Source organism: Puma concolor, chromosome B3 (genome assembly GCF_028749965.1).
Source record: "Puma concolor isolate L17-30 chromosome B3, mPumCon1.1.hap2, whole genome shotgun sequence".
Taxonomy (NCBI): domain Eukaryota; kingdom Metazoa; phylum Chordata; class Mammalia; order Carnivora; family Felidae; genus Puma; species Puma concolor.
This window is the reverse complement of record NC_141672.1, coordinates 111,019,431-111,035,247: the sequence shown is the minus strand read 5'-3', so window position 1 is coordinate 111,035,247 and position 15,817 is coordinate 111,019,431. Positions and strand designations below refer to the sequence as shown.

General features: G+C 53.7%; 1 protein-coding gene across 4 annotated transcripts in view; it reads right to left on the bottom strand.

The window, feature by feature from the left end:
* SMAD3 (SMAD family member 3) overlaps nt 1–15,817 on the bottom strand; it is a 119,299-nt gene continuing 103,482 nt past the window's right edge. For all 4 annotated transcript variants that reach the window (XM_025918920.2, XM_086711021.1, XM_086711019.1 and 1 more), the window contains 4 exons: nt 12,452–12,664; nt 10,069–10,206; nt 7,010–7,154; nt 1–4,375 (listed from right to left, as the gene is read on the bottom strand). In XM_025918920.2, the coding sequence (XP_025774705.1) occupies nt 4,252–4,375; nt 7,010–7,154; nt 10,069–10,206; nt 12,452–12,664 (620 nt within the window). In that variant the 3' untranslated portion in view covers nt 1–4,251. The remainder of the gene's footprint in view (nt 4,376–7,009; nt 7,155–10,068; nt 10,207–12,451; nt 12,665–15,817) is intronic.

Below are 15,817 nucleotides of genomic sequence, written 5' to 3'. Positions count from 1 at the left end.
AGCTTTTCGATGAAAAGTTTATTAGAAGGGTACTTACAGGGGAAAGAGAGGACACAGATCTTTAACAAGAGGGGTACAATGCTTAAACAGGTGCTCTGCTCTTAAGATACAAAAGTTAGAAAAATCTAAAACACTATAAATACATACATGCTTTTTACAAAGGTATTAAAAGGTCAGGCTGGCTGAGAAGTGAAGGTAATCACAGCCTCCCCGCTCTGTCCCCCCCCCCCCCATACACCCCAGCAGAGTCCGGGACCGCCTCGACACAGCAGCAGGGAGGGGGCTCTGGCTCTAACCCTCTGCGTCAAGTTCTCACCACCCCAAAGGGCCTGGAGGGGACCCAGGGATCGGGATCGCTGCCTCGCCGGTGGCCTGCCCGGGGGTGGGGGGGGGGGGGGGGCGGTCGGTTCTGGAGGCTGAGCCGCTGGGCCCCCGACTCTTCCCAGCCACAGTCAGTCCTTGGGAGGAGAGACCTTTCCAACTTGCTTCAAAAAATTAAATAGTTCTCGGTCTTGAATGGTTTTAAGAGTTATTACATAAATATAAAAACACCAGAATGCCAGAGTGTACATTATACTTCAGCATAACAAAAAGTTACAGAATCACTGAGAGCATTGCTCAATCCAGTTCACACAATAGGCGAGTTTACGTGAGAGCTGTGTTTCTGAAAAGTCCTTTCCCCACTGACTGCCACCCCTCCACCAGGGATGCCTCCTTGTCATGTGGGAACCATATCCTCTTGTGTCTTTTTTTTTTTTTTTTTTTTTTGCTTTCCCACCCTCTTGAGAAGTAGCCGATATTCCTCAAAAGGATGATCTAGAAGGGAACATTCATGACACAAAAAGAAAAATGGTACGCCGCAGCTGTGTTGAGGCTTTCTTCTAGTAAAGCGAGGACAGACACAGATTTGGGGGAAAACTCCCCACTCTGCCACTTAAAATCCCACAGAGTCCAGAACTCAACTCATGCCTGCTCTTGGTACCAGTAACCCCCTTGGAAACAGGCCCCTGATTCCTTTTCCTCCCTCTCCTTTTAAGGACTTCAGAGAGCGGCCTGAGGCGAGACCTGGCCCTCCGGAGACCTTCCCGGAGCTTCAGAAAGGGCAGCTTGGGGCTAAGGATGAAACCCTATCTGCCTTCTGCCCAGACTACATACATGCATGCACATACTACCTAAAGAAAGCCTTTTCCTGCGCTCTGAGTAAAAGCACTTAGCCCTGGAATATGTCCAAGCACTGGGAAGCCAAAGGAAGATGGAGAAAAAAAACTAAGCACAAGGTAACGTGCTACAGCTCATTCCAATACGTTAATGATTTAAAAAAAAAATTACCACGGTCAAAAAAAAAACCAAAAAAGACAACATCAGGATGACGGGAAAGTCTGCCAGCAGCCTTGCCCTCGTGTGTGCTTCCTAAGAGTCAAAGTCCCCGCTCCTGACTCTAGGCTCGTCTCAAAATGTCAGATCGTCTACAGCCTGCCAGGAAACTGGCCAACTGAGATGATGTTCCAGCACAGGCCTGTAACCCGAACCTGCTGGGGCAGCTACCTACGTTTGCTTGTGCTGGAAGGACCAAAGTTACTAAATAAAGTTAGGAAGGGGGGTGGGGGAGGAAAGGGAAGAGAACAGACGTTGGCCCGGGGGGTCTGGGGTGCAGCCGAGGATCTCCACCCTGGTGCTGGTGGCTCGGGTCAGCGGCAGCACGAGCCACAAGGTGAAGACAACTTGGAGGGGAGCCCGACACCTACGCTTAAACCTGCCCTCCACCCCCAGTAGACTGCCGTGTTTTCTCTTGCCCCCCTTCAACTGTCCTTTAAAAAGACTTTAACATGTAAATGCCATTCAGACAACGGGTTCTTCAAATTCAGAAAACAAGCTTTGTGACTTAAAGGAAGGACGCTAATATTACACAAGCCCAAAGCACCTAGGCAGCCTCTGGGACGGGAAGGGTCTTCACCTCTGGGTAGGACTGAATTTCGTCCAGAGGGGGACTTACCTACATTTTCCTTTCACATCCTCCTCCAAGGAGCAGTCTATAAAGAAGAGGGGCCGAGTGAGCTTTTGGAGAAACACAAAACTAAAACTTCATGCCTCCTAAAAGTAGCCTTCAGCTCCGAACATCACGGGTTCTAAGACCCCATCCATGCATAGCCACTGGGTCGCCGAGGTTGTGCTGTACCTGAAGCTAGTTCCCAAGTAACTGGAGGACAGCTGTGTGCCATAGGAAGTCCTCAGAGGATCATGGAACAGGTAAAGAACTCAGGCCCTCGGGAACCGCCGCCCTGGCTCTTAGGAAGGGCACGAGTGCACCAGCAGAGGCCAAAATGGGATATTCCACACCACGAGTGTCAGACCTGACCCGGAGCGTGAATGCACATCCAGGAGGTTCAGAGCTTCCTGGAAGAAGCAGTCCACAGATCATTGCACAGCAGGCAAACTTCCGACCTGCAGTATTTGACCCTCTCAGGTCGACAGGGGTTTTGTGTGGTCTCTGGGTTCTGTGTCAACAAGCCCTGGGAAAAGCCAAGCGTAGGTCTGGCAAGGTGCTCCTCCCATCTCTTCCTGTGTCCTCAGGGAGCTTGGACAGCAGCTCTCCTACCTGGAAACCATAAGGCTAGAGCTGCAGAGGCATTAGGATCCTGCTGGGGAGGCACCAGGAAGCCCCCAACATCTCCGTAAGGCATCAGAAATGTCATCACAGTTGAGGTTTTTACCTGCCAGAAGTGTACACTTTCTCCCCTTCACCTGGAAGAAGACAGGACTTCCATAGGAAATCCCTTCACTTTTCCTGGTAGAAATCCATGCAAAAATACGGGATAAGTCATTTCATTACAAAAACAGCAACAAGGAATAAAGTACCAATTGCAAGTGGCAATTCTGTCTGCTGGATTCTGCAAAAGGCCAGTAAAAAGGAGAGCTTTTTTTTTTTTTTTCCAGTTGCAATAATTTATAACCATTTTCTCACTAATTGCCACTGGGAACAGTACTTATTATACAATATAGCTGCTATAGTCGTCACTGATGATCCTCTACTGTGAGCTAGATAATCTTACATCCCAGGGGGAGGATGGCAGACCTCTGTGCACCAAGCCTGCAGTTTTCAAAGGTGTAAAAAAAAAAAAAAAAATTTTTAATAGCCCTTTTCATTTGCCTGTGTTGGCCTGAGATTTTTCACTTCTGGTGAATTTGCTTCTGTTAATTTCAGTTTCCAAAAGTGCTGCTGGCAGGTGTCTTCTCAACAGAACCTGGAACAGCTTCACCTTGAGAGAGAGGTTGCTGGGCCCCACGCTGGTTTCCCAGTGTGCCAACCAGGATTTTTTTTTTTTTAATATAAAATAAACATTTAAACGAGCATACGATAAAGCTCATTTAATTAGCGCAACTGACCACGTAAACCGAGATAGCCGGATGCAGAAGGATAGCAAGCGAGCTCTTACAGATGACTGGAGACCCATGCTCAAAACACTGCGATGGGACGGCTGCCTCCTGCTTTGTGTGAGCACTTTGTGTAATTCACATCTCTGAGATCAACGCGAGAAGATGTTCTATACATTGCAGAAGCCCCGGCAGATCTCCCACCCGTTCAAAATGAGAAAGGACAAACTTGAGAGAGGAGGTGTCTCACCACCTTTCCCCACTGTGCCTGTGTGCATGCTCTGAACACACCGGCTCACACGTATCCGTCCGCTCGGAGAGGGGAGGAGACATACGAGCCCCCTCCGCGCCACAAGTCAGTCCAGCTCCCGGGGTGCGGGGTCTGCCGGAGTGCTAGAGCTCAGGAAGGCTCAGTTGAAGCCTTTGTTAAAAGTGCCAGAGGGCCAGGCATGAGGTTTGCTCATGGCCCTGCAGGCTCTACTCTACCTAGAACACCCAAGGTGAGTTTCACACTCCAGTCCGGAAACGAGGGCCATTTCCCGTTGGACAGTGACATCCTAGATTGCGGTCATTGAAACAGAAGGAGGCTGGGAGGAGGGGGCAGGTGGTGAAATACTACCTGTTTGCTCAAGCCACCAGAGCAGAAGCCATTTCTTGCCCTCCAAACTGGGGCCAAAGGGCAAATGTGTTCAGCAGACACGGCTGTGCTAAGATCCATCTCTGGGTCTGCTTTTGTGTTTTGGAAAACAGGCTGGTGCCGCCTTGATCGAGGGAGAAAAACTTCTTCATTGACAATAGTGAGTTGAGTTCCAATTTTCTCCACGGCCTTCTTCCCCCAAGCCCGTCCCTTCCCACCCTCCCCCTTCACACCCAATGTCTCTAAGACACACTGGAACAGCGGATGCTTGGGGAGCCCATCTGGGTGAGGACCTTGTCAAGCCACTGCAACGGCCCATTGAGGTGCAGCTCAATCCAGCAGGGGGTGCTGGTCACTGTCTGTCTCCTGCAAGACACAGAGAAAGGGGTGGGGTGGGAGATGTCAAAATTGTCCGGAAAGACACACATACAAATCAAAACACCTCTGCCTGCTTTCATGAGAGTCTTCCTCCCAAAGCCAGAGACATATCCAAGGCACCTTGCTAGACCCTGCCCTAGAGGAGATCCCACTCACTGTTATTGGAAACGGCCAAGCCATACTCCTCCAGCCAGGAAGAGCCTTGAGTAAATCAGGTTCTCTTGCTGGGAAAGGAGGTAGCCCTTCAAGGGTTAAACGTGTAAGGCAAATTTTAGGGTATCGCACTTGCCCACCTCTGCCTGTGTCAGCCCCCCGGCCGCCCGGTGAAGAACTTCCAGCCTGAGCAAAGGTCTCCCTCGGTCCCATCTGTCCTGAACGGGCACCCCGGGCCCCAGCAGGCCATGATGACGCGTGTCTGTCTGATCGAGGGGTGTTTTTCGCAAGGCACCGACAGAGTCCACAGGCCATCAGTTCCCAATGTGCTGATATAATTCCCATCTATGGACTTATTTTGGAAAATCTTACGAGCAGAGCGAGCCATGGAACAATTACTGGAAAAAACCAAGGCACACCACACGTTTCGTTTCCCCAAAGCACTTTGTCTAAATTCAGGCTCGTTGATGACGCAGCCCTCAGGCGAGCTCCCAACGGCCTCCAGTGAGCAAAGGCTATCTTGCTGAGGCCGGAGGTGCGGGTGCCAGCTGGAGGTGAGAGGCCTGGGCCCTGGGCCCTCCCTGCTTTTGGTCATCTTACAGGATGGATGAAACCTTAGTCTTTGGCCCGAGAGGCAGGAGGAGGGCAAGACCGTTCTGGGAAGGGGCCGCACCCGCCTGTTAGGCTGCTCCTCAGGGCTGCCAGGTGGCAGTGACTCGGAGCGCCGTACAGGACCGGGTGTGCTGGCAGTACGTCTCGCCTGGTGACACAGTGTCCCCCGGGAATGGCTTCCTCCGCCACCAAGGGGCCTCTTCCCCGCACCGGGGGCGGGGGAGCCATAGTGCCGCGCTAGGCAGACGGCTGCTAGCCTAAGGCCACCACCCTCCTTGCCTGGCCGACGCTTCACCCGTGTAGAGGTGGAGAGATGGGCCTGTGGATGCTGAGGTGCCTCTCTGACCTACGGTGCCTGAGCGTGGTCCTCTGGACCCACGTGTGGGTGTAGGAGGGAGTGAAAGCACCTCCCGTGGGCTCTCTCCCACTGGCAGCCATCTAAGTATCTCCCTCCCCCACTAAAAAAAATACTCCTTTTATAACCCTTCATCCTTGTTCCGTAAATGGTTTCAGCCAGGGCTAAAAGGTGGGCTAAATCTCTCTTCGGGCTGGGTCTTCGGGCCTTGGCTAGTTCCCTTAGGCTGTCATAACTGGGCCATAAGTTCTGCTGAGAGGCCCGACCACTTGGGTTGCTCAATTGGTCACTCATCCTGGGTTTCACAGAGACCCCACGGGCCAAGGTGCTGTGCTCCCTGGCACTATGGGGCAGACACAGGCAACGGCAGCTAAAATACGGTAAATGGGGGGGCGCCTGGGTGGCTCAGTTGGTTAAGCGGCCAACTTCGGCTCAGGTCATGATCTCGCGGTCTGTGAGATTCTGTGTCTCCCTCTCTCTGACCCTCCCCCATTCATGCTCTGTCTCTCTCTGTCTCAAAAATAAACGTTAAAAAAAAAGTTAAAAAAAATAAATAAAATACGGTAAATGGAAGAAGATTTTACGGACCGCCATCCTCTAACGAGGATCTGACTTTCCATAAGTCATGCTCATCTGGATTTCATTATAAACAGTGGCACAGAGCCAATATTGAAATGGGTTTGGCGGGGGTGCACAATGACTACAAAACAAAATGGATTCCAAACATCTGGAAAAATGAAGAGAAGGGGGGAGTCACTTGCAAGGCACTGGCCCCAGCTGACGTGTGGGCACCTCTGCGTCTGCCGGGGAAGCCGGGGGCTGGGCAGGGGCGGCGCAGGGCAGGAGGGGCACACAGCCCTGACACACACCTCCCGTCTAGGTGGAGCAAGAAAAGGGACAGGATTCTCTAAACCCAAGCCAGGATGGTGTGACAGAGTCAATAAGAGCAGATCAGGTAGAACTGACCGATGCCATGTTTAAAGCAATATCTGAAATTCTGAAAGAAAAAAAAAATCAGTTCTTTTCTGAACAAGTAAACTATGTTCCTTTCTGACTTCCCACATCTCTTCTAGATGCTTCTCAAATTTCAATACCCTAGATCCTCAGGGTCCCTCGAGTCAAAGACAGAGCCCCAGAGGAGGGAAGGAGGGGAGGACAACTTAACTCCCTGGAAAGGGTGGTCCTAAAACCGTCTGCCCCTAACACACAATGAGGAAGAAGCCACGAGGCCCTGCTCTGGGCTCCGCCTTTCCACTAACAACGTGACCTCAGGCAAGTCACTTTCCCTGCCTAGGCCTTCGTTCCCTCATCCGTGCGCCGGGGGTGATGCCAGCGTCCCTGCCCAGGGTTGTGGTGAGGAGAAAATGGAACGTGTGGTCGCAGCACCGGGCGAACAGTGCCTAGCTCCTCCTCATTCTTGGTCTCTGGGGCGAGGGCTGGCCTAGCTCTGCCGTCTGAGTCTCCCGCAGTCAGGCTCCCGTGACGCGTGCCCCCGACCTGACCTGTACTCTGCTCCCCAGCCTTTGACGAAGCTCATGCGGATGGTGCACATCCGGGTCAGCTGGTAGACCGCCTCGAAGCCCTGGTTGACAGACTGAGCCAGGAGGGCGGCAAACTCCTGGTTGTTGAAGATCTTCAGGTTGCATCCTGCCAAGAGAGGAAAAACAGTGCTCGTGGGGACGGAGCACATCCGTGTCCCGTGCCCCCACGCCTGGCTAAAGCCACCCCCCGGGTCATCCAGACAGTGGAACTCACACGGCCGAAGTGTGACAGGGCGACCATTCCATGTGCCAGCCACACACTACACACCGTGCTAGGGATAGGCCGACTTGGTCCTTGGCCTTGAAGCCATCCCCACCTCAGTGGGGAGGTGCAGCTGAGCCGTGGAGGTGGGTGAAACCCTGGCCTGTAGGCTCCAGCTCCGAGAGCCACGGAACAATGAGGAAGACCGTAAAGCGGGCCACCAAGAACAAGAGAGATGGCCTAGAGAGGTGGGCCTTGCCCTGGGCAAAAGGGCCAAGGCAGGAAGCCAGGGACGAGAGACACAAGGGACCCAAGCCAGAATATCCATGGCTGCATGGGGCACGGCTGAGCACCCGGGGAAGGGGAGGCCGTGACAGGAGTGTAGGCCAGATGAAAGGCTGCCAACAGAGGGGCCCAGGTTCCACCCAGGCTGCCCTAGTGAGTCCACCTGGGGCCAGGAAGGAACAAGAGATCTGGGCCACATTTTGGCCTTTAGGCACATGGCTGGGTCAGAGTGACATCTGCAGCAAAGTGAGGATGTGTGTCTAACCCTCCAGGCAGTAAAACCAGAGACTGGCACAAATGAAGTTTATAATAAATCTCCGGAGGTCCTACCACCTGAGTGCCTGGAATGTGTCAGAAAAATAAAGACAACAGCAACATGCTAGAAAAGCCCAAAAGGTGAGCTAAGGTGACATTTGTTAGCAGGGCAACACTGGGCACCTAATTTTGCTGTATGACTCTGGGCTGGTCACTTTCTTGTCGTAAGCCCGTGTCTCTGAGAGGCTGGCCACGGAGGTCCTCCAGGCTCTGATCTTCCATGAGCCAACAAACCCCACCACAGCCAACTCAGCCCTCACCAAAAAGATGGGAGGAGGGTTGGGGAAAGGAATGACCACAATGCCAAGAACATGACGGACCTTTCTGTTCTCGTTTTTTCTCCAAGGAGATGTGTGGGGACACAGGGCAGAAAGTGGGTTTTGGCTCCCAGCTGAGCCAAGAAGCAGAGGAGCACGAGGCTCGGGAGTCACACAGTTTCTAGCCTCATCCTGGCTCAGCCACTTACTAGCTGTGCCTTTGGTCAGGTGGCTTGACCTCTCTGAACTTGTCTCCTAAGGAGCCAGAATGATTGGAAAGGACTAAGAGCAAAGATATAAATGTATTCTGGGAACACAACCACACAATGCCCTGGAAATGTAGAGTACTGTTATTTCAGACCTTCTGCGTTCTTTTTTTTTTTTTTTTTTTTTTTTAGGTTTGTTTTGAGCAAAGTGGGGGAGGGGCAAAGAAAGAGGGAGACAGAGGATCTGAAGCAGGCTCTGCCCTGTCAGCACAGAGCCTGGCATGGGGCTCAAACCCATGAAACTGTGAGATCATGGCCTGAGCCAAAATCAAGAGTCAGACACTTAACCGACTGAGCCACCCAGTCCTCTGGTGCCCCAGACCTCCTGGCATTCTTAAGCTGACACTGCCCAAAACCCATCGCTCCGCTATCATCTGCTGCCTTGCCGATAGGAAGACAAATGCCACACATGTGCCATACACAGGACTAGCCAGTCACAGTCTGCCTTCTGCCAGCAGCAAGCCCAGGGACTGCGTGCCTGTGAGCAGGGCCCTCTGGCCAGGATGCTCAGCCTTGGTTTCCTAACTCAAGAAGCCCTGATGGGTCGGTCTTCCTCGGGTGTTGCTGCACAGCCACGGCCCCTCGCAAGCCATCCCCTGGGGTGCCGCCTTTCTTGGAGCATAGGTGGGAGTCGTCAACAACCCCCCCGCCGCCCCGTCAGCGGGGTTTTCAGCCCCACTCAGAAAACCCTCAAGAGTTCCAGAGAATAAAAGTAGAACTTTGTCATGACCGCCTTCTGTGGTCTGGTCCCATCATACTTTCTAAACATTTCCTGTCTCTTATGTGGCCTCTCCTCCAGCCAGGGTACCATCCATATGTGCCTTACTCTCCGTTGCCTCTGGGCTTTTGTTCCCTCTGCCTGAATGCCCTCACGGTCCCCATCACCCCTTTGTCTACTCAGCCTTCAACGCCTGAATGCCTTCTCCACGAAGCTCTCCCCAGTCCATCTCAGCAGTTAAATGAGTTTCCGCCATGGGGCGCCTGGGTGGGTCAGGCGGTTGAGCGTCTGACTTAGGCTCAGGTCATGATCTCACAGTCCGTGGGTCCGTGCCTGGCACTGTGCTGACGGAGCCTGGAGCCTGCTTCAGATTCTGTGTCTCCCTCTCTCTCTGTCCTTCCCCTGCTCCCATTCTGTCTCTGTCTCTGTCTCTCTCTCTCTCAAAAATAAACATTAAAAAAAAATTTAAATGAGTTCCCCCCCCCCCACCCCCACCGACCCCCCGGATCCAGGAGCACCTTATCTGAGCTGCTCCTTTGGTGCTTAGCACCCTTCCTTGTATTAAACTCATTTGTGTCTTTGTCTTACATACTCAGCTGGTCTTTTAAGGTCTGTGGGGACAGCAGCAGGGCCTCCTGCACCCCTCCATCTCCCCCAAGCACCTGGCACCATGCCCACATGCTGTGTGAGTTTGTGCAATGAAAGAAGAAAGCATAATGCCCGAGCATCTGTGCGCACGAGGCAACAAGCAGGTACCCACAGATCAGAGGCAGATCCGTCAGATGCTGCGTCTGCTCCTTGGAGGGTCAAGGAGAGCACAGCAAGATCGGAAGCCACAGAGAACACCCCAGCAAGGCACCTCCGGGCTGGCAACGCAAAAAGCGAGGAGGAGACAAGGTAAGAAAGCAGAAACCTCTCCCAGGCATGCACCGGGGCTAGAGAGGCCATCGGGGCAGGGTAGGGGTGAGAGCCCTTACCTGGCGGGATCTTGCAGACGGTGGCTGGGTGCCAGCCGTAGCGCTGGTTACAGTTGGGAGACTGGACAAAGATGGCGCTGTCACTGAGGCACTCGGCGAAGACCTCCCCTCCGATGTAGTACAGCCGCACGCCTCGCCCTACAGAGATGTGGGTCAGGCCGGCCCAGCGTCTGGCCCCAGGGCCAGCTGAGGCCAGCCGAGGAGGCAGAGCTGAGCCGATGCTCGGAGGGGCTGCCTCTCCGCCAGCCTCACCAGACAAACAGGACCCAGAGCCCAAGCCTAAACCCACACACGGGAAAACAAGGGTTCCTCAAGCTGGAGGAGGGAGATGACCAGGGGCCAGGGCAGGGTAAGTCTCAACGGCGGCCTCTGCCACGGCCTCTGCCACGGACTAGCCATGGGCCTCCATCCAGTTACTCACGCTCTGAGCCTCCGTTTCTTCGTCTGAAAGATGGGGTAACAGTAATACCTACCTCCCAGGGCTGTTGTGCCACCCACACTAAGCGCCCGCTAAGTACGAGCTGTTACTACGGCTGCTGCTACACGAATTCACTCAGCAGACCTGCAGGGCTCCTCCTGAGGCAGCAGACCTCGCAGGCGCCCTGCTTTACAGGGATGGCTTCGTGCCCCCTCCTGTACCTTTCCCTCCCCAGTGCATTTTTCTGAAACATTCCATAGGTTTATATCATTCACTTTTCCTTCATCTCTTAAATCCATTCCAGATGGACAGGAATTATTTTTAAATTGCCTCTGCAATTCGAGCAAGCAGTTACGTAAATGCTCTGACAATGAGCTCTCCTCTCAGCCAGGGATGTTCTCCTCTGCTGCACGGGAAGGCCTCTGTTGCTGCTTCTGGGGAAGAGGCCCAGAGGGCTGGAAAACGGAGCCAGGGTTTACGGGCACAACGTCAAGTGGGATAGAAACCAGGGGGCCACTGGGTGTTCTCCCCGCCTCCTCCTCCCACTACTGCCGCACCCCCATTTCTTCTTGGTTTGGTGCTGCAAGACTTTGGTGTCACAAATATGTGGGGTGCTGGCCGAGTCAGAGTCCATAAGGAGGGGCCACAGTGTTAGGTCAGTCAAGGTCACAGGCAGAGATGGGGAGACCCAGACCAAAACAACGAAAATGTGTTTTGTTTTGGTAAATTTTTGAAATACTAGTTTTAAAAATACAGAAAAGTAGGGGCGCCCGGGTGGCTCAGTCAGTTAAGCATCCGACTTCAGCTCAGGTCACGATCTCATGGTTTGTGGGTTCAAGCCCCGCATCGGGCTCTGGGCTGACAGCTCAGAGCCTGGAACCTGCTTCGGATTCTGTGTCTCCCTCTCTCTCTGCCTCTTCCCCACTCACACACACTCTCTCTCTCAAAAATAAGATGTTATTTTTTTTTAAATAGAGAGAAGTATAAAGAGAATAAGTAAACAATGATGTATGCCTCCCAGGATCAGTATCCTTTTTGAAGTAAAACACATGGGGAGGCTGTCTGGGAAGGATGTGGGCTCAGTGGCAGGGGACTGTTTGTCACTGGCTGTGTCACACTCACTGTGTAGCCTCTGCGAGGCTCTGCTCTTCCTTGGGCATCAGGTTTTTGCCTGGAAAATGAGCACATGGCCCACACCTATGGCCTCCAAACTCTTCTTAACCATAAAGAAACCCTCTCTTCAAATGAGAACTTCTGTGAAAGCCCAAGATATAATACAGACAAGATCAAGGGTGCTCCGGTTCACTTAGGACCAGACCCCCTGCCACCCTACCCTAGCCCTGGAGCCCGTCTGCCAACCCCAGGGGCTCTGGACTGAGAATACCCTACTATATCATCTCCATGGACTTCTGAGTGACTCGGGATCACAGAATTACAAACATCCTTAGCATGATAATTTTATGAGCAAACCAAGGGGCATACACATGACTTCTTCCTCTAGAAACCGTCTTTTATTGTGTTCTGGGTGTTCGAAGGCAGAGTATCAGCACCAGTGTTGTTCTGGTAGCCTAGAATAATCATATGGGAAATGAACAAAGAAAAGCTCACTCCCATCAAGACTGACCCCATCTACCTATCCAACGATCACGAGGTACGTTTATGAAGAGGGTTGCAGATGCGCCCTTCTCATAGATTCCCCATTCTTGCCCCCTCCCTTAAGTGAATGCTTTCCTCTGTGGCTTTCACATTTTCAAACATAATCTATGTCTCTGAATGGGAATGACCAAACACTGGGAACTCTTCCCGTCTGGCCCCTAAACAAAGCCATACAGAGTTTGGGGGCGGGCTGGGGGAGCGCATCCTCTCCGGGCTCCCCGGAGGTGTGGCACAGTGCCGGTTGGTGGGTTCTGCACTGTGGCTGCTGGGGCCACGGCGGGGGTCCGCGGGGAAACGTGGCATCCTTACCGATATGCCTCCGTGTGAGCTCCACAGCCGCGTTCCTGTTGACATTGGAGAGCAGCCCCAGGCAGAAGCGCTCCGAGTTGGAGGGGTCGGTGAAGCCATCCACGGTCATGGAGGGCTGGGAGGCGTGGAAGGTCTCCCCGACGCGCTGGTTCAGCTCGTAGTAGGAAATGGAGCACCAGAAGGCTGGCTCGCAGTAGGTGACAGGCTGCAGGTCTGGGAAGACACATCAGGCGACTGGGTCAGGGGCCCCCGGGTCGCACACTCCTCAACGAGGTCCCCTGGGTGCTCCGTAAGACGGTTTCTCTGCCCCTCAGAGCGTGTTACAATCCTCTGCCCTTGTGCCTTGTAGGATATTAAACTTGCAGAATCCAGTGGGATAAAAAAAAAAAATCCTCCAGTGTTTGGAAAAACATGCCACTTTCATTTAGTTTTGAGCTCATAAAGGTCCTGTCCTGCCTGGCTGGCCTTGGGTGGAACAGTCTCCAAGGAGGTGCTGGACAAACCCCAAGAGGGCCAGGCATCAACCCACACCTGGGAAAGCCCACTGGGCAGGCCCGGCGTGCCACATCACCCTACCCGGCCACCTCCCAGCCTTTCTTCTGAAGCAAATCTCTGCCTCCAGAAGGGCTCTCGGCTCTGCCCAGTCTTGGACACTCCTAGCCTGTGGGGCAGCAAGTCAGGATCCAAGCCCATGAAAGGAAAAGGCTGGGGCAGCCAAGGGGGTTCCACGGGTGCCAGGTGTGACCACACAGACACCAGGTCTGCGTCTCTTATTACAGAAACGATCTTCCGCACGTACCCAGATGCTGTCTGGAGGGGTGGCTAAGACCCAGGCTCGCCTAAGAGAAATTCTCAATTTGTCCTAGCTGTCAGTCTGTGGTCTCAACCAAGGGCTCCTCAGAGCAAAACTGCCATCTTGAGAGGAGTTGGTTCTCTTTAGAGGTTCCCCCTCACATGATCCCGCATCACCTTTCCTGTGACTCCCTAGCCCTCCTGTCACCTGTGGCCACTCTGGTCCACACCTGCCAAGGCACCCTGTCCTCCCCCTGCATCCCTCAGCAAGTCCGTGCTTAGCCCTGGGCCAGGCCCCCTCCTTCCTCCCTGGCGTCAGTGCCACGGCATCCTAACAGGACTCCACGGCACTCCTGTCCAGCCTCTTCCGGCCACCCCCCTGCACCGCACTGCTCCCACGTGGGCTGGAGCATTGCACCACAGCTCCCTCGCTGCCTACTTGAATCCACCCCCTTGTCGGAGAACTGCTGAGTCTCCTGTCCCTTCTCGCTCCTCCCTTTGGACCTCTAGCCAGATCACTCGCTCTGGCTCTCATATTCGGGGGCACGTGGTTACTCAGGGTGCGTCTGTGGGAACTGGTGTGAGGGACAGACAGGAAGGGCTCACTGTGCCAGGTCTCAGCACTGGCCAGGGACCCCAGCTAACTGCCTGCCGAGCCGCTTCCTGGAGTGAGAACCCACTGGGATCTCTGCTCACCAGACCTTTAGAAGTGTGGGAAGAACAAGAGACAAAACTCAGAAGCTGTTCTGGGAGGGGCCTGGGAGCCCCCTGCAGGGCAAAGGGCCCAGATCTACTTGTGGGGTCAATGCCTGTGACCCCTTTTCGAAGGTAAAGAGAACACCTACCACACGTGGGAGGAGGTGTAGACCTGTAACATCCCTGCATTCAACACACACCCAGAAAGTGTGAGCCAAATAATAATTCTTCGCCTGGGATGAGGGAGGGGGGCGTTGTAGGTCACAAGATGTTCAGTAGCCTCCCTGGTTGGTGTCTACCCACTTAATGCCGGTAGCACACACACATCTCCCCCTCCCAAGCTGTGACAGTAACAAATGGCCCCAGGCGCTGCCGGCGGTCTTTGAAGGGGCAAAGGAGCCCCTGGTTGAAAACCACTGCCTTGGGTGTTTAACCAGGTCACGGAGCTCCAGCTTTGAAGCCAGGCAGACCAGAACGCACTCTCTGCTCTGGCGTGGACCAGCCGTGTGACTATCAGCGAACCAGTCCAGCTCTAGGTTTCAGCCTCCACATCTCCCCCTGCAGCCACCAGGTGGAGAAACCTCTTTACCACTGGGTGCTGTCTGCAAACAGATTGGGAGAAATCACATGAGGTGCCGGGCCCACGTCAAGCGCTTGATAAATGGTGCTGCCAATATCGAACTGATTGTGTACATGAACCTGAGAACATCCTGCTCCTGTCCCGACCTCCACTGCAGGGAAGGCAAAGTGTCCTCGCCCCTTTCCTCTCTTCCCAGGATAGAGGGAAGGAAGCAAGGAAGGCAGGGGATCTAAGCTGCTTTTAACGGGGAATGGAGGAGTGACTGGATCAAGAGCGACCATGGCTTGTGGCCTGTGCCCCCGAGGATGGGTTGAGCCACAGCGGTCACATCCGGCTCTGGCTGCGCTCGATGCTTCAACATTCCAGTGAGATAAGCTATATTCTAAACAATGTGGTCACTAAAATGTGAGCTATGTTGCTTTGGAAACCTAAAAAAAAAAAAAAAATGCCTAGGAAATCCAAGTGCAATCCAAGTGCAATCCAAGCACTCCAAGGGGTTGGGTCCTGTGACAAGGCCAAGAGGTACTGAGGAAGGGCTGCTGACCACCACTGCCCGGGGGCAGGTTCGGCTGACCTCGCTGTGCCAACCTCCCCGGTCTGGACAGTGCCTTCAGCTTTACTGGAAGACGTCTGGTGCAGACACTCTAGGTCACTGTGCGTCTGGCATGGGTCAGCCTAAAGAGGCAGCTGTGGCTGGTCTGGGCTGGCCCTGGCTTCCCCAGCGAAGTACAGAAGAGACCTCACCCCAAATTATAAAGCCTTGTCTAGCACCCTCTGGCTTAGTCCAGACGGAAGAGAGCGAGCTTGGCTCCCAGGAACACTGGCACAGCCTACCCATCAAAAGAAGAAAAGCCACAGGCCACCCACTGGGTAACATGGTGCCAGGACCACTGTGGAGAAATGTGGGCTTTGAGGCATCTCGGAATCAGAGAGGGGGTTGGGGGTCCTCACCCAAGAGGGCCCCCCAAGCAGATCTGAGCCCTTATCCAAACATCCCTGTAGCTTGCAGAAACACACTGGACAGTGTGGTGGAAAACACTGGACTCAGAAGCCTGACACATAATTAAGAAGATGCTAGTTTAGTGGGGGAGCAGTGCAGTCAGGCCAAGGCAAAGTCTGAAGGGTGCCATTTTACAGAGTGCTGTTCGGCCGAGCTGGCCTATGTTCAGGAGCAGGACTGACCTGGAGCAGCACCCTGGCTAGGCATTTACTCTTCTCTGCAGCAACAAAAATCTAGCTCTGCCTTTCACCTCTGTCCCTTCTGTCACCTCTCAGCTGCTTCCTCAGGGCACTCCTGC